At 45.0% G+C, this 21,378-nt stretch overlaps 1 protein-coding gene across 1 annotated transcript; it reads right to left on the minus strand.

The window, feature by feature from the left end:
* Positions 1-2,430: 2,430 nt before the first annotated feature.
* On the minus strand, positions 2,431-19,963 carry LOC144262214 (sulfotransferase 6B1-like). The gene is made up of 7 exons (XM_077811888.1): positions 19,768-19,963; positions 15,518-15,633; positions 7,350-7,439; positions 6,467-6,593; positions 3,917-4,011; positions 3,058-3,214; positions 2,431-2,561 (listed from the first exon to the last, which is right to left on the minus strand). The coding sequence occupies exons 1-7, from the start codon at positions 19,961-19,963 to the stop codon at positions 2,431-2,433; spliced, it is 912 nt and encodes a 303-aa protein (XP_077668014.1).
* Between the last annotated feature and the right edge of the window lie 1,415 nt (positions 19,964-21,378).

Below are 21,378 nucleotides of genomic sequence, written 5' to 3' on the forward strand. Positions count from 1 at the left end.
GGTAAGTGACTGGTCCTTTGGGACTGGGAGTAACCAGAATATTGCTGTGAGCTTTGGTGTAAGGGACCATCTATCACAAATGTAAGCTTACCTGGATTGCAGCATAGATCAGCATACTGTCTGTGACTTCATGTTGAGGCTGTTATAGTGCCTGAGGAGTGTATACTTGATAACTGGTTGGTGACATCTAAGTATAAAACTCACAACCAATTTGGGGTTTGTGCCCTGGTTCTTAACAATCTGCCCAGAGGGTGGTATTCACACTCTTGAGCCATGGCAGGATAGCTTGAAAAGAAGGTCCAGGTCTTCCATCTTTAGGCCATTTATTATTTTATATACTCCTTGCTGAGGTATCCACCTGGTGGATAGGAACATTTCTAATTTGTGCTCAGCCAGCCAGAACCACAAATGTACACTGACAGATGTGAAGAAATAGTGGATTTACCTATATCACTAGAAGTAATCATCTTTGAAGAAATAACTGAGGCCATAATCCAACTGAAGAGTGGTAAAGCACCAGGCTATAATAAAATAGATGCTGAAATGTTAGAAGCTGAAAAGAAAGTGATTTGAATTACATGTGAAGGTTGTACAGAATGGTTTGGGAAAAGGAGATCTGTCCTAAAGATTGGCGATGAGGCATTATCTGTATAATCCCTGAAAAGTGGAACCAGTTTATTTGTGATAACAGGAGAAGAGTGACACTCCTATCTGTACCTGAAAAAGTGTTTTGCATTATCATTTTGAATAGGATGAAATGGTTGTTGAGAAAGTATTCAGGGAAGAACAGGCTAGATTTCAATAAGAAGTTATGTTCAGATCAGATTTTTCACCTTGAGAAGACTCATTGAGAAAGGTTTAGAAGACCAGCAGAAGACAGTTTTAAATTGCATTGATTTTATGAAAGGATTTGATAGTGTCCACAGAGAAGCTCTTTGGAAGATCCTGAGACGTTCCAGAATAGATTACTGTCTGTCCTGGTGCCATCTGCAGATTTAGCCTACAAAGTTTTTATCAAATTAGCAAAGAAATGAAATGGTTTAAGATTATTATTGATGTAATGCAAGGCTGCGTACTATCCCCACTTTTCTTCTGCACTTCCTTTTCGTGATGAGAAGAGTGATGGTTGTTGCTGAGGATACTGATGTTCTTTGGGCAAGAGATAAGCTGGAGAATTTACCTAGATTTAACAGATGACAGTCAGACCGGATACCAACATGGATGGAATGAAAAGATTTGTTATGAGCATAAAAGCAGACACGGCCTCAAGTGGGACTTGGTATCTGTATGCAGAAGTCCAAGATTATGTAGAAAGGAGAGAATACAGTCAACAATGACAGAAGTACAACTGATGGAGAAAAATACAAAAGAGTTGATGACTGTTTATCTTGTAAGTCCAATATCTTATAATGGCTAGCTTACTAAAGAAGTGAAGAAAAGATTTTGGCAAAGCAAGTAGATAATTTTCTCATTTGTCAAACCTGGAAAAGTAAGAAGATACATCTACACGCTGAAATGAGATTGTACAATGCTATTATCCTTCCGACACTACTGTACGTGCCAGAAATGTGGCAGATGTTGGAAGTACACAAACAGAAAGAGGAATGCATTTCACCAGCTTTGTTTGAGAAGAATTTTGGAAACTCATTGGTTACACGATCTCTCCAATGTAAGTGTTGCATGGCACGAGTCAACAGACTGTGGACTCAGAAAGAGATGACTACGGTGCTTTGGCCATGTCATCAGGTTACCTCAAGGCAGAAGCACAAGGTATATCTTAGCTGTGTCTACACTGGGACTTCGTTGGCAAAACTTTTTTTTAACACCCCTGAACGACAAAAACCGCCACCCCGAACGACAAAAGTTTTACCAATGAAAAGTGCCGGTGTGAACCTACCGACAAAGCTGCTGCTGCTCGTTGCGGGTGGAATTTTTTTGTCGGCAGGAGAGCTCTCTCCTGACGACAAACAGCAGCTACATTGCGTGGCTTTTAGCAGCACGGCTATAGCGGCACAGCCGTGTTGCTAAAAGCTGCATAGTGTAGTCGTAGCATTCTATTGGATTCCACCTGGAGGGAAGAGAAGGCATGAAGGAGAAAAAATGGCCTATTACAAGACAATTGCAAAAGTTGTTGCCATCATGGAGTCAATTTTCAATTGAGTCAAACATCTTGTTCTGGACAGGCAGCAGTAGGAAAAGTGGGTTGCCTCATGTGCCACTATGCACAGGAGATTCTAAGCCTAAATAAGTCACAGATGGGCAGTATTTGGACCACTAGCCTTATTTACTGTGTCTTGGGTTTGGTTGTTTTTTGTGTGAAAATTCTTGCGTGAAAGGCTAATTATTTTAATCTCTACATTCTCAAACAAAAGGTAGTAAATTAGATTATGTTTCTGAGTAAATGCTAATGTCATTCTGATATTCAAGGATTTAATATTTGCAGTATTTATCATATTTTAGCCTGGCTCCCAGTTTCGTTCCTGCTAAACATTCTTCAAATTTGGCATCCATTTCTTGGCTTTGAGCTTCAGTGAACAGATTCTTCCAATCTCCAACAGCACCTGCAAAAGAACAATGAAATAAACTCATAAATATTCCTGGAAGTATAAGATCACCTGTCAGGTAGCGGTAGATAACAATGAAATGCTGACACAAACAGTTGGAATGACTGAACTTATTGCCACATTTCAAATCAATATGAGGCTTCAATGTGGATGGTGTTCTTAAAATTTTAGGTTAAAGAAAACCCTTTGCACTAAATTTTACAGGTATATATGCATGCACCTTTTACAACCAAGGTATTTTCCACAGAGCTCATGTTTTGAAAGAACAGCATTCAGTGCCTGAGTGATCATCTAGCTAGGGATGTCCATTTTCAGGAGAAGAAAATTCATTATCAGCTATGAATTAAATGCATTAATTCTGCATTTGGGAGCTCCTGAAATGGTCACAACAGTCATGCATCTTATCAAGCCTTTTAAATGTTAATTAGCTCCCATGACCAATTTGGATACCTGTTCTAAACTCTAGGACTATCATCGCTCTGTATAAATGTACCTTTTCTGAAAAGGATGGGACCAAATTTTCCATGTGTTTCTTGGGATTTATTGCTCATTGATTCAAAGGTGGCATTCTCTGCAATAGACTGAATCTTCTCCTCAGGCAGAGAGAACCCCAAAAATTCAGCTATTTGTTTCACTCCTTGAGGTAAGTTCTGAAAAACAAAAATGCGATAGAGTTATGTATAAGTTAAAGTAAACATGCCAGACATTTTCCCTCTATCTTGTCAAATGAATGTAGTTGATCATATTCTCATGCATACAAAGGCCAGACCATGAGAGAAATATATTCAGTTCAGCAGCAGGAGGTTGCAGGAATGGTGGTTACTTTTGATAAGATTTTGGAATGTGCCTCCCTTCCCAAATGGCAATGTGTTAAGTGAATTCTCTCAGTCTTCTGCATGGATCTCTTTATTTTAGTATTAATTACTACTGATAACATTTATCTAGCCACATCAATTAGTATTGTTCTATATAAGCATTGGCATTACCTAACCCAGAGAATTTACAGTTTAAGATCCTCAAACTGCTAACATGGACATGCTTAACTTTAAGCATGTGAACTGTCTCACTGAAGTCAATGGGACCACTCTCATGCACGTGCTTAATGTTGCAGGATCAAGGCTTTCGTGCTTGAGGAGGGAGCTGGGCTAAAGATAGAAGGGCTAGTAGCCAGTGGGAAAACAGGCTGCAACATCATATACCTGTTCTCTGCACAATAAGGTTTTGCCTGGGACAAAATGAAAACTGGATGGGACAAGATGCTTGAGAATATACTGAAGGGAGCAATTCTGTATCAGAACTGAGTACAAGACCTAATAAGTCTTTTCCATTTTTAACTTTCTACACATATTTACCTCTTTCATTTCTTCATAGGTGATGATCATGATATTCTCTTTATCCATGTGTTTGTTCCAGGCAAGAGCATAGTGAAAATATGAGCTCCAGCAGACTAAAATGAAGTTAAGGTAGACACGTCAAAAACAGAAGATAATTTAAAGTATATTTAAATTGCCCCAAGATGAAATGTATAGGTTAACTTCAACATGGAGTCCTGGAGAGCTTAGATCGTCTAATCCTTCAGTACTCTGTTCTTAGTTCTTTTTTTTTCCCCTTTTTCTTTTTCTTTGGGGGGAGGAGGGGACAGATGTTATTTTGGAAGTCATTCACTCCAGACTTGACTTTTCACTTTCTTCTTCCAACTATTTTTACATAATCAAGCTATAACGTTTCTACATGACAAGTTTTAAAAAAAATCTGTTTACAACAAATTAATTCTTGAATACATTTTGTAGTAATCAGTAACGCAGCCATGTGTGTATATTCTATCTATCACATAACCAGGCTAACATTGCACTCATGAAATGGCGAAGTTAAAAAAAAATAACCCCAACAACACAGATTTAAGGTCCTGCAAACACTCACCATACGAATAATTTCCTTTACTTTAGTGGGATTATTAATGTGAGTAAATTTTACTCATAAGTGCTTGCAGGGATAGGCCCTTATAAAATATAAACAATTAGTTTCTACCAGTATACTTTATTTTCCAATAATTGTTTACTAGAATGTGGCACAGACTCTTTGCTATATTAAATTTCCTCCATTTGCTTCAGGGGCTGTAAGGCAGTTTATGGTTACGGTTCCCTGATTCTCTGCCCAGCTCAGACCTGGCTCCACGGTAACTTCAAGCAGCCTACAGGCTACTCTAACCTATGGTAAGTGGCAAAGTCCCCAAGGAACTATTCACCAATTAAGATTAATCTCTTGACACCACCCCTGTGCCAGTTATAGCGGCAGAATAGTACAAGAATCAAGAATGCCAGCTTTGCATCCATGGAAAGCTCTCCTACATCAGGGGATTTCTCAGCCGGACAGATCCAGCTGAACTCTGGTCTCTTTCCTGACAGAACTGCACAAAAAAAGGGGTGAAATAAAGAGACTTTGCTTATATCGTACATAGACACTGTATTATACTGTCAGCAACTTCTCAAAATCCCTGAAATGCACCTCAGTGTCAGAGTAGCTAGTATGACAGAGGGTTTGGCTTGATATTTTGTTAAAGTGCTGTTCTCTGCAAAATGAGTATGTAAAACAAGGTACCTTCTTACTAAACAGGTCTGTTTTCCTAAGTATATACAGTGCCCTCTCTGCTTACTTTAGGAAATAAAATGCATCTTAAAAGGAGTGAAAAGCATTAAACTCTGCCAAATCAGCACAGTTAGGAGAGTACAAGCTGGAATCTATTCCATTTTGCGCAACATCATCATCAAAATAGCTTGCTAAATTGGCATGACAGGCCAGTGGGGTTGTACAGATGTTACTAAGAGTGCAGTTTGGCCTGCACAGTCCTTATCACTGGCAGCGGTGTTGAAGAAGGAAAGAGCCCAACTTGATTCACAAATCCCAGATGGAATTTGAGGAGCTGGCAGTTACATAAAACATTGTTTGTTTGTAAGCCTAGCACTTCTGATCTGGAAGTAATAAAGAGATGTGTACAAAATCCACTATGCCATTTTTACAGTCTCTTTTTCCCCTTTAGTGAGACTAATACTGAGTTCTTCAGTTTACAGAAAGGGGTTTATCTATTTCAGTTGTAGGTCAAACCTCTGCTCAATTATAAATAAAGGGCCAAATTTTCAAAAGTGCCTAAGAGATTTAGAAAACCTGAATCCCATTTTCAAAAGTGATTTCGATATAATGGGCAGATAGGTGCCTGGTGGAATTTTCAAAAGTGCTTGAAGTCTATGGGAATTAGGTACCTAGGTGCTTTTTGAAATCTCGCTAGGCATCTATCTGCATCTTTAGGCACTTATATGCCTTTAAAAATATGGCCTTTAGGTGATTAAGTCTCACTGAAAGTCAATGAGGGTTAGGCTCCTCAGCCACTATGGCACTTTTAAAAATTTTACCCCAAACCTTTATTTTGAATTGCTCTAAAATGTGTACCCCTGCTCTGAGATGCAAATGAAAGCAAGAGAAAAAAGTAGCTGAGAAGAAAGGGGGAGAAGCTCACCCATAAATCTAGTTGTTAAGATGTGAAACCGCAAGAAGGATAATGCCTTCCAGAAAGAAAAGGAAAGCTGGAGTTTACCCTTTGTGTGCTGGGGATGAAGTGGAATCCCTGTATACTGCACCATCCTGACCATTTGAATATCTCCACAGCAATGCTCCGAGTGCTGAGCATTGCTCAGGGTTGAAGAAGAGTGAAGCATCTTTGACTCCTTTGCACCAGCTCCCCTGCCCTCCCCAACCCAGATCATTAGTTTGAATCCATTTGGGATTAATTTTAACATGATGATCACAGATTCCCTTTTTGGACTGCAGACCAAAGAAGAGTTGAGAACACTGTACTAGAGTGTTTATAAACGCCACTGAGAAACATAGCAAAGATCTAATAACTGTACCTTCTCCACTCATGAACTTCTGAAAGAACTCATCCCAGGAGCTGACATTTGGAAGCCCAGGATTTTTGTTGTAGAAGTGGTAATAGGATACAGCTGCATCTTTTGGATTTCGAAGTAACACCAGTACCTGTTAAAACAGCAAAGGCACATGAGTCTTTGGTATTTTAAGGTAACCTTTGATCTCAAGGGTCCTGCATTAAAAACGTATCAACTCTTACAGGAACTGAAATTTGGAAAGTGAGGCCCCAATCCTGCAAATTGATTTGTGTGGAGAGACCTTACACCTGCTTGGAGCCCCTATGACTTCATGGGGGTTCCATGGAGCAATAAGGGCTATCCTATACAGCTCACCTTGCAGGGCTGGGATCTAAGATTTGACCTTTGTGTGAATTACAAACAACAACCAGTAAAAACTGAATTCCACTTTTATAGTGAAAGATGTCAGATTGTGGGATCTGAAAAAGCCAAGTAGAGAACTAGAGTTGGTCAGGAATTTTTCAGGGAAATGTTTTTTCACCAGAAAATGCTGACTGGCCAAAAGTTTTCCCAGAAATTTATTCATTTCTGGTTAAAATGGGAGGAAGAGAGAGGCATACACACACACATCCCAGAATAGCCAAAGTCCCAACAGTTACGGCATTAACCTGGAACATCAGAGACCCAGGTTCAAGTCCTTGCTCTCCTCAATCTGTTTTTTCACAAAAAAAATTCCACAGTTCTTGGTTACATCCCAATGCCAAACAAAACCAAATGCTGTAAGCTTGAATTTTTTTGTGAAACTGAATTCCTGTTTTCCAGGCAATCCTGTAGAGAACTTTTGCCAGAGGAAAACTGGGAGTTGCTTGGAAAGTGAATAATATCAAATATTAAAATGCTCACTTACCTTTGCGTTACTCCCCAAAACAGCCTTGGGAATATTATCACAATTGAGATGTGTGGTAAAAAGACGTGGCGAAGGTAAACTTTTTATTTTCTAAATCAAAACAAAAAGTATATGTGAAAAAAAAGGAATCACAACATATCTACCTCGAATATGTTGACAATTTATAATATGTGTATGTGACATTGCACCCCATAATGTTTTATGGAAATATGCTTATGAAAGTAAATATGACATAACTAGAATATGTTTTATTCTAAATAGGCCATGTAACATATCTCTGCAAAGATTATGATCTACTGAATATATTCATCCTATTTGTATGCGTGTATCGTTTTTGTTCTCGAAGTTATGAATGTTGGCTGTGTACTTGTTCGATTGTAAGTCGCCTTAGTAAGACATTTGGTCAGCTTCTTTAGAAAGGAATTTGCAAGTTAAGTGCCCAGTCAAGAAACACTTAACAGACAATGGTTCTTGGAAGACTTCAATCCACATAAGAAGTCTACCTGAGGACGTTGAAGGTAGCATGTGAACAATGGCTGCCACCTGTAAGTTCTGAGTCATGCATGGACATGTGACTTGCCCATGTGACTCCAAAACTCCATTTTGTAGCTGGTTTCTATATCGGGGAGGGGGTGTCCACCCACAAGAGAAAGTCTATTTCAACCCCTCCATTTTGTCTTCAGCTGGCTCAAGAGATAACCCTCCACCCCCAAAGGATACCTGAAAGAAACTGGAGCAAAGGAAGATAACAATAGCAGGGGTGAGTGATTGCTGGATCCAGACTAGAAAGAGACTAGTCTGTAAAAGAAGCTTACTGAAACATCTCTGAGAGAGAGATTTCATCTGTAATCACTTTCTTACTGTATTAGGCACAGGCTTGCGTGTTTTATTTTATTTCGTTTGGTCATTTACTTTGTTCTGTCTGTTATTACTTGGAACCACTTAAATCCTACTTTTTGTATTTAATAAAATCACTTTTTACTTATTAATTCCCCCGGAGTATGTATTAATACCTGTGGGGGCAAACAGCTGTGCATATCTCTCTATCAGTGTTATAGAGGGCAAACAATTTATGAGTTTACCCTGTATCAGCTTTATATGGGGTAAAACGGATTTATTTGGTGTTTGGACCCCATTGGGATCTGGGCATCTGAGTGTTAGAGACAGGAACACTTCTTAAGCTGTTTTCAGTTACGCCTGCAGCGTTTAGGGGATGTGGTTCAGACCTGGGTCTGGGTTTGTAGCAGGATAGCATGTCTGGCTCAAACCAGGCAGGACACTCAAGCCCTAAGCTACCATGGGAACCAGGCTCTTGGGTAGTGTCAGCACATCAGTTGGCAGTCCCAAAGGGATTTCTGTGATCCAGTCTGTCACAGTGTAAATTTGATCTAAACATCTATTTTGCATGGAAAGAATTTTTATTGGTAATTGTTAAATTGTAGTCTCTCTTCTTGGTTCTTCTCGTCCTTCATAAGGTCATCTAGATGGCATTGTTATTAAAGCCTAGTTTCTGCAGAATTCCATCATTTTTAGCAGATTTCAAAATCGTCACAAGGCAGGTAGCATACGTAGGCCAGATAGTTAAAAAAAGAAAGCTGTTTGCATTGTTCTTGCTCTTAATTCATTATAATCATAAAGGTGAGCTTTTGTGCCATTTTATGTGGCAATATTTAGGCCCAAAGCAACAGAAAAAGAACAAGCACTGGTGGCTGCCGCTGCAGAAAACACACACGTAAACACAGAGGGACTCCACACCCTCCTGTGCACTGTAGAGCAGAGTTCCAGGGTAGATCATGGAAGAGATAAGCATGAGCAGTGAATTTTCTCATGTACTAAACTGGAGAACAACAGGCTATATTGGCTACTCCCTTGTATCTTGTAATAGCCACTGCTTTTCCTGCTGTACACCAGTTCCTCCTGTTTAGGGATTTTCCCTTAGGCCTTGTCTACACTGGCAAGTTTCTGCGGAGTAAAGCAGCTTTCTGCGCTGTAACTCCCGAGGTGTACGCACGGCCACGCCACTGGGTGCGCAGAAACTGTGCAGTTGCAGCGCTGTAAAAAAACCACCCTGACAAGAGGCGTAGAGCTTTCTGCACCGGGGCTACAGCGCCGCAGTGCCAGTGTAGACCTCCTGGTCAATTACAGTGCTGCGACTGGCCTCCAGGAGGTGTCCCACAATGCCTGTCCTCACCTCTCTGGTCTTCGGTTTGAACTTGACTGCCCTGCCCTCAGGTGACCAAGCGTCATCCCCACCCCGTAAATTCCTTGGGAATTCTGAAAGTCCCCTTCCTGTTTGCTCGGTGACGCCGGCAGTGGTCTCAGCGCATCTCTCCAGGTGACCATGCAGCTCCACGCACCAGGTGATCTCTTGCTTGGAGCAATGTCGAGCTGCTGGACCTCATCGGCATTTGGAGAGAGGAAGCTGTCCAGTCCCAGCTGCGCTCCAGCTGTAGGAATTATGATACCTACGGACAAATTTCACGATGCATGACAGAAAGGGGCCATGACCAGGACACACTACAATGCAAGGTCAAAGTGCAGGAGCTGTGGAACGCAGGATCAAAGTGCAGGAGCTGTGGAGGGGGAGGGAGACCCAGAGGCAGAGGACAACTCGGAGGTCAGAGATGCATGCAGCCTGGAGCTCTTCTCTACCCCACAGGAGGTTAGCCAGTCACAGCTGTCGGATCTTGGCAAAGTGCAAACAGGAGAGGAGGCCCCTGGTAAGTGGATTTGATTTTGGGAATCGCTGAAGTGAGTTGTTGGGGGCAGAAGGGTTGCAGAAAGCAGGTTTGCATCTGTATGATGTGCATACCACCAAATGCCTAGTCTGAGCGGCGGAACAGGGTGTTGATTGACTCCCTCACTTCACGGGAATCTGCCTCAGAGATCTCATGGAGATACTGGGCAATCCGCTGCCACAGGTTCTTTGGCAGAGCTGCTTGATTTCTTGCCCCATTAAGGGTAACTTTCCCGCGCCACTCTGCCGTCACTAGGATGGGGGGATGGATCATTGCCACACACAGGCGAGCCACATAAGGGTCAGGGCGGAAGCCGCAGTCTTGGAGAAGACCCTCCCTTGATTCCCTTCTAACCCTCAGCAGCGAGATATCTTCCATAACGAACACAGCCTGTGGAAAATGTGGGGATAGTAATGATTATAAGGCCTCCGCCCATACAGTGCTGGTTCTCCCCAAGAGCCACATGTCCAGTGTAAAGTACAGTTCTGGAACACTGATTTCCCCTGCCCCTACAGTTACTCACCATTTTGGGGGTCGTGGCTCATGTGTGCTTGCCTGGGGTCAGCCAGTTAGTGACAGGTATGTGAACTGTGGCTGGGTTTTAAATCAGTGGTCTGTGTGTTGCTTCTGTAAAATGTTGCATTTTGGCTTCACAGATATGACCTTGTGAGCCCAGCCTCCCTGTTTGTTATCACCAGCTAAAAGGCTGCACAGAATTAGAAAGCAGCCCTGAAGAACTAAAGAGGACTTTCTGCATGAGGTCATGATGCATTCTGCAGCCGAAACACAAGAATTGAAGGAGTGGAGGGACACTGAGAAGAGGGACTGAAAGGAGAACGTGGAGCTCCAGAACGAAGCTACGGAGTGGCTATTAAACGTTATGGAGCACCAAGCGGACACACTCTAGGCACTACTAGCACTGCAAACTGACCAGCTCCTCCCTCACCCTCCCCTGCAGCCACTGTCACAAAACTCTTTCCCATGCACCCGCCCCCGCCCAGACACCGCCAACACACTCTTATCAACCTCCTGGCTCTAGTCTGTACCCGCTGCATTCCACTCCTGCCCCGCCACAGTCCAGCCTTCCGGACTCCCAGTACCCACTGCACTCAACACTCATCCCTCTGCCGTTTAGCCCTACTGAAGTACAGTACCTGCTGCACTGTACTCCAAAGGAGAAGGTTGGATATGATACCTGGACATACCCAAATCTTTAACAATCCTGGGACCCTCCCTTCCCCCAGCCCCCACAGTGCTGATGTGTTTTTTTGTTTGTCTCTCTCCTCCGCTTGTTTTTTAATAAGATAATTGTTTTGGTGTGAAAGCAATCTTTATTCCATTAATTGAAAGCAAAGAGAGCCCCACAAAGGAACAGGCAGTTTCCTTACACTTTCATAGTGCATCGTCTGCACCAATCACAATCACCTCCTGGCATTACAAGAACTGCACTCCTGAGCATAGCAACAAATCTTAGAGGCTTTCAGCTTCAAATTGCTCCCTCAAGGCATCCCTGATCCTATGGACCCATGCTGCGCCCCTCTAATAGCCCTGGTCTCTGACTGTTCAAATTCAGCCTCCAGGCACTGAGCCTTAGTGGTCCAGCCCTGTGTCAAGCTTTCACCCTTCCCTTCACAAATACTATAGCGCGTACAGCACGCAGCTATAAGCATAGGAATATTGTCATCGGCCAGGTACAGCCTCCCATAGAGGCAGCGCCAGCGGGCCTTTAAATGGCCAAAAGCATACTTAACAGTCATTCTGCACTTGCTCAGCCTGTTGTTGAACCGCTTCTTGCTGCTGTCCAGGTGTCCCATGTATGGCTTCATAGGCCACAGCATTAAGGGGTAGGCGGGGTCTCCCAGGATCACAGTGGGCATTTTGACTTCCCCTACGGTGATCTTCTGGTCTGGGGATAAAGTCCCTGCTTGCAGCTTCCTGAATAGGCCAGTGTTCCGAAAGGTGTATATGTCATGCACCTTTCCGGACCAGCCTGCGTTAACGTCCGTGAAACACCCACGGTGATCCACAAGCACCTGAAGAACCATAGAGAAATACCCCTTCCGATAAATGTACTCAGTGGCTAGTTGGTCTTGTGCCAGAATTGGAATATGCGTGCCATCTGTCACCCCTCCGCAGTTAGGGAAGTCCATTTGTGCAAAGTCATCCACAATGTTATGCATGTTGCCCAGAGTCACAGTCTTTTGGAGCAGGATGTGGTTAATGGCCCTGCACACTTCTGTCAACCTGAGTCCAACTGTTGACTTTCCCACTCCGAACTGGTTAGTGACCAATTGGTAGCAGTCTGGAATAGCCGACTTACACAGTACACTCGCCATGCGCTTCTCCAACAGCAGGGCAGCGCTCATTCTTGTATCCTTGCACCACAGGGCTGGTGTGAGTTCATCACACAGTCCCAAGAATGTGGCTTTCCTCAACCAAAAGTTCTGCAGCCACTGCTCGTCATCCGAAACGTGCAGGATGATCCCACCACTCAGTGCTTGTTTCCTGAGCCCAAAAGCAGCATTCCACTGTGGTCAGCACCTCTGTGAATGCCACAAGCAATCTCGTGTCATAGTTACTACGTGTGGCGAGGTCAATGTCAGACTCCTCTTGCCTTTGTAGTTTAAGGAATAACTCCACTGCCGCTCATGACGTGTTGGTCAGAGCGAGCAGCGTATTGGTCAACAGTGCGGGATCCATTCCTGCACACCGAAGAGGCAGGGCACGCAGTACACAAACCTTCGAAAGATGGCGCCAAATGCAGACGGAAGCACAGGGATTGCTGGGATGCGAAGCAATGCATCACAGGGCATTGGGACAGGACCCAGGATGCCCCGCGACCCCCTCCGCCTTCCCACAACTCTTAGTAGCAGAAGAGATGCTCTGTGGGAAGAGCTGCCCAGAGTGCACCGCTCCGAATACCACTGCAAGTGCCACAAGTGTGAACACACGGTTACGCAAGCAGCTGACGGTGTGAACACACAACAGCAGTTTCTCGTCAATGCTCTCTGAGCGGCGCTGAAACTGCCGGAACAGTAACTCTGCCAGCATAGACGTGCCCTTAGTCCTGCAACACTGTCTCAGATTTTACCCAGGTTTTGCTCCATTGCTGTCAGCCCATATGATCTCTTAACTGAGGTTCTTAAATATTTTCAAACGGTAATTAATTAAGTCTCACAGCACCTCTGTGACAAAAATAAATAATATCTCTGTTTTACAAATGAGGCAACTGAAGAGGAGAGATGAAATGTCTCGCCTGAAGCCAGACACAGGTCTCCTAACTCTGTCTCCCAATCTTGTGCATTACTTATAAAACCACATAAAGAAAAGTAACAGTCCATCAGGTGTTACTACTCATGGTTTGCAATTATAACATATAGACACACACACAGCCATATACACTGTTAGAGTCACACATTCCCCTGATCTTGCAAAGACGTAGGGCTTGGCTACACTTGCAAGTTAGAGTGCATTATATCGGCCCCAGGCATCCTAACTTCTGAGGTGTCCACAGGGCCATCCCTAGCCATTTTGGTGCCCTACGCAGGCCCCCCTCACCCTCCACGGGGGGGGCTGTGTAGGGCCCCAGGCCTCTGCAGGGAGGGGCAGGGGGAACCACCCACCAGCCCTCACCGGCAGAGCAGAGCGGGCTGGGGTTGGATCACTCCACTTCCTGCCACCTGGTGAGTACAGGGCAGTCAGGCCCGACCCCACACTTATGGGGTGGCGGGAAGTGGAGTGACCCGGCCCCAGCCCACTCTGCTCTTCTCCCTGGGCTCCCAGCCTTGGGGCCCAGGGGGGGAACAGCCCCGCAGCACTCACTGGCAGTGTGGCTGGGAGCCAGCGGAGCGGAGCAGGCTGTGGCCGGGTCGCACTACTTATTGCCGCTGGTAAGTGCGGGCCCGACTCCTTGCAGTCCTCAGCGGAGTGGGGATGGGGCTGGGTGGAGCAGGGGCAGGGGCTTTGGGGAAGGGGTGGAGTGGGGGCGGGGCTGGGGCAGAGCAGGAGTGGGAAGAAGCCAGGCAGAGCAGAGGAGGAGGCCATGGGGAAGAGGCGGAGCAGGGAGGGAGCAGCACGCAGCTGCTTAGGTCACCAGGAAATTTAGTGCCCCAAATTTGCTGGTGCCCTAAGCAGCTGCGTACTTTGCTTATGGGTAGGGACGGCCCTGGGTGTCCACACTGGCAAGGCACTTAGAGCGCCTGGACTCTGCAGCTGGAGCGCTCCTGGCAATCCACCTCCACGAGAAGCATAAAGCTTGCTGAGAGACGTGTTGCATTACTGCACGGGGATTGGCCTCCGGAAACATCTCATAATCCCCTGAAGTCAAGTGGCCACTCTTCTCATTGTTTTGAACTCTGGAAGGTTGGTTTTTTATGAGAGTATCCAGTTTTGAGAGCTCATTCTTAATCTTTCCCTGTTTGCTGTAGAGGATGTTGATCAGGTGGTTCCGCAGTTTCTCTGAGAGGGTGTGGCACAAGCTGTCAGCATAGTCTGTGTGGTATGTAGCTTGTAATGGCTGCAGGCAAGCAGATATCCCCTTTCAAAGCTCCATTTCTGACAGGCAGCATGTTTATCTTCTCCGGGACACAAAGCAAACCATTACTGTGGAATGCCACTGCTGCCCAGGCATGTGTGTGGGAGAAAGAGGTGGGGGGTGGGGGGGTCTGCTGCCATCTGAACTTACAGGACAGCATGCTGACACACACTGCCCCCCAAAACACACTGTCTCTCCCCCGACATACACACAACACAACTGTCACACTCCACTCCACCCCCCTCCTCCGTTTGAAGAGCACGCTGCAGCCACTTACACACTGGGATAGCTACCACAATGCACTGCTCTCGGTGGCGTTGCAACAGCTACGAATGTGGCCACACCACTGCGCTTGCAGCTGATCGTGTAAACGCACGGCAGCGTTTTCCCTGCTGCGGTCTCCAAAGGCCGGTTTAACTCCCAGCACTCTGCATCTGCAAGTGTAGCCAAGCCCTTAGGCATAGGCTTGACTTCACTTTGGAAAAGTCACACCTTAAACTAGGATGGATAGAAATCAGGAATAATCAGCTAATGACTTCATTAACCTTTTCTTCTCAAAAGATTTTTAAAATATTGCACTCAAAATTGACACGAAGGATTGGAAATTCTAATACAGCAGTAGGAGGTCCAGATTAGAGTTAAAATTAACTTCTGTTCTTTTAGTACACAAAAGTCAATTTCATTTCAAATCACACTTGTTTGCCCGTGTTTTAATCTTTTATAACATGTTCCCACATACAAAAAGTAATTGAGAGAATTAACTTCAAATTACTTGATATGGAAGTGTATACCCTCTCTGTAAAGTGTTTTGTACTTATATGAGATACTGTAAAATACAGACATTTAAAAAAATACTAGATGCTAAAAATAAACTTCCTGAATTAGTCCATGCTGACCTGAAATTTTTCTGGAACTCCAAATTCAAGAATTTGTAAATGCTTTATTCGCGGTACCTCCTTCCTTAGAAATGCGGATGTCAAGTCATTTAAAATGTGTTCAATCCAATTAGTTCCTGAAACATAAAATAACTGTTAGAAGGAGCCAAGCAGGAATTTCAGAACTGTAGCCTGTTAAATATCTAGCATAACTTTCTAAAGAGTCAGTATACTAGTCCTCCATATAACTTGTAGGTGTTCCATTATATAACTTGTAACAGTTGTAGGTACACAATTTTCAGACAGAAGTGTGATTTTTACATTGAGCGTGTCTCTTTAATGCAACATTGCGGGTGAGAATGAAATCCTGTGCTTTGGCAATTACAAGTTAAGTTATATATCCCCCGCACAACTGTACTTTATTTACATTGCCTATGTGCATATAATGGCAACCCTTGTAAGCACTTTAAGGCTGCTGCTTCTGCTATGTACAGCTTGTGAACACAGTGTAAGGATATGCCTACACTGCAATAAAAAACCCATGGCACCAATAGCCTGGGTCAACTGAATCTCACAGCCTGGGTCAACTGAGTCAGGCTCGTGGTACTAAAAATAGCAGTGTAGACATCTGGGTTCAGGGGAGCCTGAGCTTTGAAATCCCACAGTGGGGGAAGAAGGTGTCAGAGCCCAGGCTCCAGCCCAAGCACAAATGTCTACACTGCTATTTTTAGCTCCGTGTCCCAAGTCCTGTAAGCCTGAATCAATTGACCTGGGCTCTGAGACTTGGTGCAGTGGGTCTTTTATTGCCGTGCAGTGACTCAGATCTTGTTGCTACACAGAATCTCCTTCATGTAGGAGGAGGAGATCTTTGCTGCAAGACTGAAGAACAGAGAAGTGAAGATAAGGTTTCCCTGCAACATCCTCAAACTGCCACCTGCTCTTTCTCTATTCCCCAATCAGCTCAGTTACTACACATATGCTTCCTTTTGGGTTGGCAGGGAAGAGTAGAGCACGGGCTGTGCTCAGGAGTAACTATCTGTGGCAAAAAAAGAGTATTACTGGGAGAGGAATGCCTTTGTCCAACAATCACACGATCCCTGCAAGGGTACTATCATGAGTCTGGGAGAGCCGAGTTCAAGTTCCTTCTTCTCATCAGGAAGAGGAGGAATTCATCTGGGAATCTTCCACATCCCAGGTGAGTATCCTAAACACTAGGCTAAAGGTTCATAGATTCCAAGACCAGAAGGGATCATTGTGATCATCTAGTCTGATCTCCTGTATAACACAGGCCATAAACATCCCCCAAAGAATTCCTAGAACATATCTTTTAGAAAAACATAATCCGTCCCCTTCCCCCCCAAGTCATTTTGTGCAATTAGGCTGCCTCTGAGTACACCTAATGGATCAGGCCCTACAGATGAGATAGCTGGGACAGTGCCTATCTGCCTCTGGCTTGAGGATCATGATGGGCTTAGGTGTGAGGTAGGCATCTGGGTGCCTCCCAGAGGCATCAGTGTATTTGCCCAGAGGAAGAAACATAGGTGTCTGGGAGACTTTTACAGCAAAAATTGAGGTGGTGAGTAAATTTAGTTTGTCTATAGCATAGGCAGCAGCTGAACTGGGGATTTGTAAATTGGAATGGTGCCTAAAGCTAGGACTTTGGTACCTAAGTCTGGAGTTTGTGCATCTACATTCTTTTGTGGATCTGGGCCAAACAGACACCAGCCTAAATATTACCAAGTGTTCTGAAAAAATCATCAGTCTTGGGCTAAGAACAGCTTCGATAAGGGTATTGAATGGCATGTTGTCATAACCATACAGCTACGGGTAGCCTAGAATTCCTCCTTACCTGTAAGGGATTAAGAAGCTCAGATAGCCTGGTTGGCACCTGACCAACAGGACCAATGGGGAAAGGAGATACTTTCAAATCTTGGGAGGGGGGAAGGTTTTGTTTGTGCTCTTTGTTTTGTGTCGTTGTTCTCTCTTGGGACTGAGAGGGGCTAGACAGAAATCCATCTTCTCCAACCCATCCCAATCCAAGCCTCCAATATTGCAACCGGTATAGGTAAACCAAGCAAGGCGGATTAGTTTATCTTTTGTTTTTCTTGTGAATTTTCCCTGTGCTAAGAGGGAGGTTTATTCCTGTTTTCTGTAACTTTAAGGTTTTGCCCAGAGGGGGATCCTCTGTGTTTTGAATCTGAATACCCTGTAAAGTATTTTCCAAACTGATTTTACAGAGATGATTTTTACCTTTCTTTTTCTTTTTTTTTAATAAAATCCTTCTTTTAAGAACCTGACAGATTTTTCCATTGTTCCAAGACCCAGGGGCTTGGGTCTTTGATCATTTTGTAACCAATTGGTTAGGATATTATTCTCAAGCCTCCCCAGGAAAGGGGGTGTAAGCGCTTGGGGGGATTGCTGGGGGAAGAGGAACTCCAAGTGGTCCTTTTCCCTGGTTCTTTGTTAAATCACTTGGTGGTGGCAACATTACTTAAATCCAAGGTACAAGGGAGAATTTGTGCCTGGGGAGTTTTTAACCTAAGCTAGTAGAAATAAGCTTAGGGGATCTTTCATGCGAGTCCCCACGTCTGTACCCTAGAGTTCAGAGTGGGGAGGAAACCCTGACACATGTATCCCCCAAAAGTGGTGCTATTGCACCCTTAACCTACTGGTGTGTGAGGGGGAGATTCTGCCAAGCAGGACAGCAAGTTGGAACATGAGGGTTAAATCCCATCATGGGTTTTGTTATCCCAGCTGGGAGTGTCTCCCACAGCCAGGGCAATCAGGAACCTAGTTAAGCTCAGACTCATAAAAAAGGAAAGGGCTGATTTATTTTCACAAGAAGCGGAGACAGGGTGTTGCTAATGAAAACCAGGACAGTGAGCTCTGGAGGTATGAGAGATGCCTTTCCTGTTTCTTTACAGTTGACTGTTAAGCTACATTAAGAGAATGTAGCCATGGATTTTCCTGATTTGTGTTATTCTGGCTGAATAAGAACCCTACACACAGAGGTGCAAATAAGCCGGTACGCCCCGGTACGGCGTACCGGCAAGAGCCCGTGCGCTGTACCAGGGTGGACCGGCTTCCCCAGGCGGCAATTTCAAGGGCCTGGGGCTCCCAGCAGCGGCTGGAGCCCTGGGCCCTTTACATTTCCACCAGAGCCTGGCTGCTGGAGCCCTGGGGTAGCGGCGGTGGGGCTCCAGTGGCTATTTAAAGAGCCTACGCTCGGAAGGGGCCCTGGCTGCTCTTCTCTGCTCCACGCTCTCTCCTATGGGGGCAGAAGCTTGGTGCTGCCTTCTCCCGGGGCTCTGTCCTGCTGCTGCAGGGCAGGCTTCGCTAGTAGCCCAGCTCCCCCCACCCCCGCCTCTTCCCCCAGTGTGCTGCGTTCCCCCTCCCCCACTCACTCTCTCTCCCTGCTGCTGATCAGCTGTTTGCTGGCATGAGGAAGCAGAGAAGAGGTGGGGGCGGGGCCTTGGGAAGGGCGTGGAAGGGGGCATACCCCCTCCAGCCCCCTGCCGTGAGCCGCTCAGGGCAGGGAGCTGGGAGCAACCCCAGCCCACATCCCCAGCCCTCTTCCCTGTCTCCTGCACCTCCCTCACACCCTCATGACCCCAGCCCCCAGCCCTCTGCCCTGACTCCTGCACCCTCCCACACCCCATGCCCTGACTCCTGCACCCCCCCCCACATCCCCACCCTGAGCACCAAACGGGAGCTCCTGCACCCTCCCCCACCTGTGTCTGAACTGTCTTGTCTGTGTCTGTTCTAAACTAGTGATGGGGTCCGTGCCTCTTTATACCGGTGTACAGCTCTAAGCCTGCCATTAGTGTGTTATTAACAAAGTTTCGGGGCAGTTCAGATTCTGTTCTGGCTCTGAATTCTGTGGACTGACCCCCATCTCTTCACCATATATATGAAGGTATAATGCTACGTGGGCACAAAAAGGCAGAATTACAGCAACTATAGGAATCAAAAGCTTAAAATTTCCTGACACTTGTATATTTAAGCTCACCATAATCTTGCATGATTCTTTGTATTTAAGTTACTACAGCCAGCAGCATGTCTATCACTGCTAGATTAAACACACATCTGAAATTACGGAGGAGGAAAACACATGGCTCACTAGCACACTGTTTCCCTGTGACAAATGAGGATTTACTACTGCATGTAGCATTTGAATTTCAGTGCTTTTCTGCATTCTTAGAAAATGATCACATATATTTGACATCTAAGCACTTTTCTTTCAATTTTGCACCAAAAAAATCCAGACTTACCGCTTTTAGGATAAGCAGCTAGGAACACATCATCTTTTCTAACTTCCATGGTGTCCAATGCTTGGAAGGTCTCAGCGCAACACAACGCACTAGGGTATAGCACCCCCTTGTACGTGATCAGCAGCTCCTCAGGTTTTTTCCCTTCAGCTGCATCAAGAACTGCATCTATTTCCCTAGCAAAGCTGCTCATAGCCATGGTTGGAGTTTGCTTTGCCTTTTGCCAGACTCTGCCCTTAAACCGTGTCTCTAGTTTTCTTTGGGAGGAGAGGGAGGAGGAGGCTGATAAGGAACTCTTACATATGAACTCACTGGCTTCTCTGCTGCCTCACCCTGTTTCTCTTGTCCAATAAGGGAAATCCAAACTAAAAGAAGTGTTGAATTACAAGCTCCTGGTGTGAACTCTTGGTCATGAACTGTAATGGATTTCAGCCACTGTTGAGCATTACATTTAACTTGCGCTTTCCTTTGGTATGAATTGTAATGGGAGAAACTTCTAGTGGGATAAGGGTGAGAAACAAATTGTGCTTGTTCAGCCCCTCAGCCTCCATGTGGAATGGAATACTCTTCCACCTAACCCACTGGCTGTTAAGTTTCCACCAAAGGTAAAGACAGATTTCAGAGTAGCAGCCATGTTAGTCTGTATTCACAAAAAGAACAGGAGGACTTGTGGCACCTTAGAGACTAACAAATTTATTTGAGCATAAGCTTTTATTTTGAGCATAAGCTGTAGCTCAAGTACTCCTGTTCTTTTTACCTAAGGTAAAGGTATCTGTTAAGCACCCTGGGGAGTTGCTGATGTAGAATCATGCTGCTGTTTGTGTGCGAACTAGAAGTTGTAAATCTGGATGAGTCACCACAATAACAGGAAAGAGAGAGGACTAAAGGGAGATGGGTGAACTGCTTCTCAGGCTTACAGTGATTTTAAAACAGAGAGACTGGGATCTCTTCAGAGTAAAGATTGTCTCTAACTTTTTCGTCTAAGCCTAATACTGATAGCCAAGTTAGGGTTTTAGGTAAAACCAAAAAGACAGCCTTCACTGTAAAGGCTGGATACCCCAGTATCTAATACACCTCTACCCCGATATAACTCTGTGCTTGGGAGCCAAAAAATCTTACCGCGTTATGGGTGAAACCGTGTTATATCGAACTTGCTTTGATCCACCGGAGCACGCAGCCCCACCCCCCCCAAGGTACTGCTTTACCGCGTTATATCCAAATTCGTGTTATATCGGGTCGCATTATATCAAGGTAGAGGTGTATTAACCTTCCACAAAAGAATCTGTCACTGTCCACAGCGGACTCAACAGAATCCAATCAAGCCCCTTCACCAGTATTCTTCAGAGACACCACACTGCAGATACAGGTCAGAAATCAATTTTACTATGTCCAGTTGTGATATACCATGGCACAATCTAGACTAGTGGGGGTTGTGTCATCCCTGCCCTGCAATTTTGGGTGCCGTATGACGCCTTCCTGTAGCAGCTCCTACCTGGGCCACTCACAGTCTCCCAGCATGCAAGCCACACCTTGAGTGTCTGCATGTAACCGCAGCCTGCTAGCTACACTGGGCTCTCACCAGTATCGGTTAGTGCTTAATTTGTGCAGGGGCTG

Source organism: Eretmochelys imbricata, chromosome 3 (assembly GCF_965152235.1).
Source record: "Eretmochelys imbricata isolate rEreImb1 chromosome 3, rEreImb1.hap1, whole genome shotgun sequence".
Taxonomy (NCBI): Eukaryota; Metazoa; Chordata; order Testudines; family Cheloniidae; genus Eretmochelys; species Eretmochelys imbricata.

Bases quoted from the DNA above. Each gene is read 5' to 3' on its own strand.
- LOC144262214 (XM_077811888.1), bottom strand. From the start codon at position 19,963: ATGGCTATGAGCAGCTTTGCTAGGGAAATAGATGCAGTTCTTGATGCA. The intron at 6,594-7,349 runs GTAAGTGAGCAT...CTGTTTTAACAG, and splicing joins TTTTGGGGAGTAACGCAAAG to GTACTGGTGTTACTTCGAAA. The intron at 2,562-3,057 runs GTACATTTATAC...GTTCTTTTGCAG, and splicing joins TCCCATCCTTTTCAGAAAAG to GTGCTGTTGGAGATTGGAAG.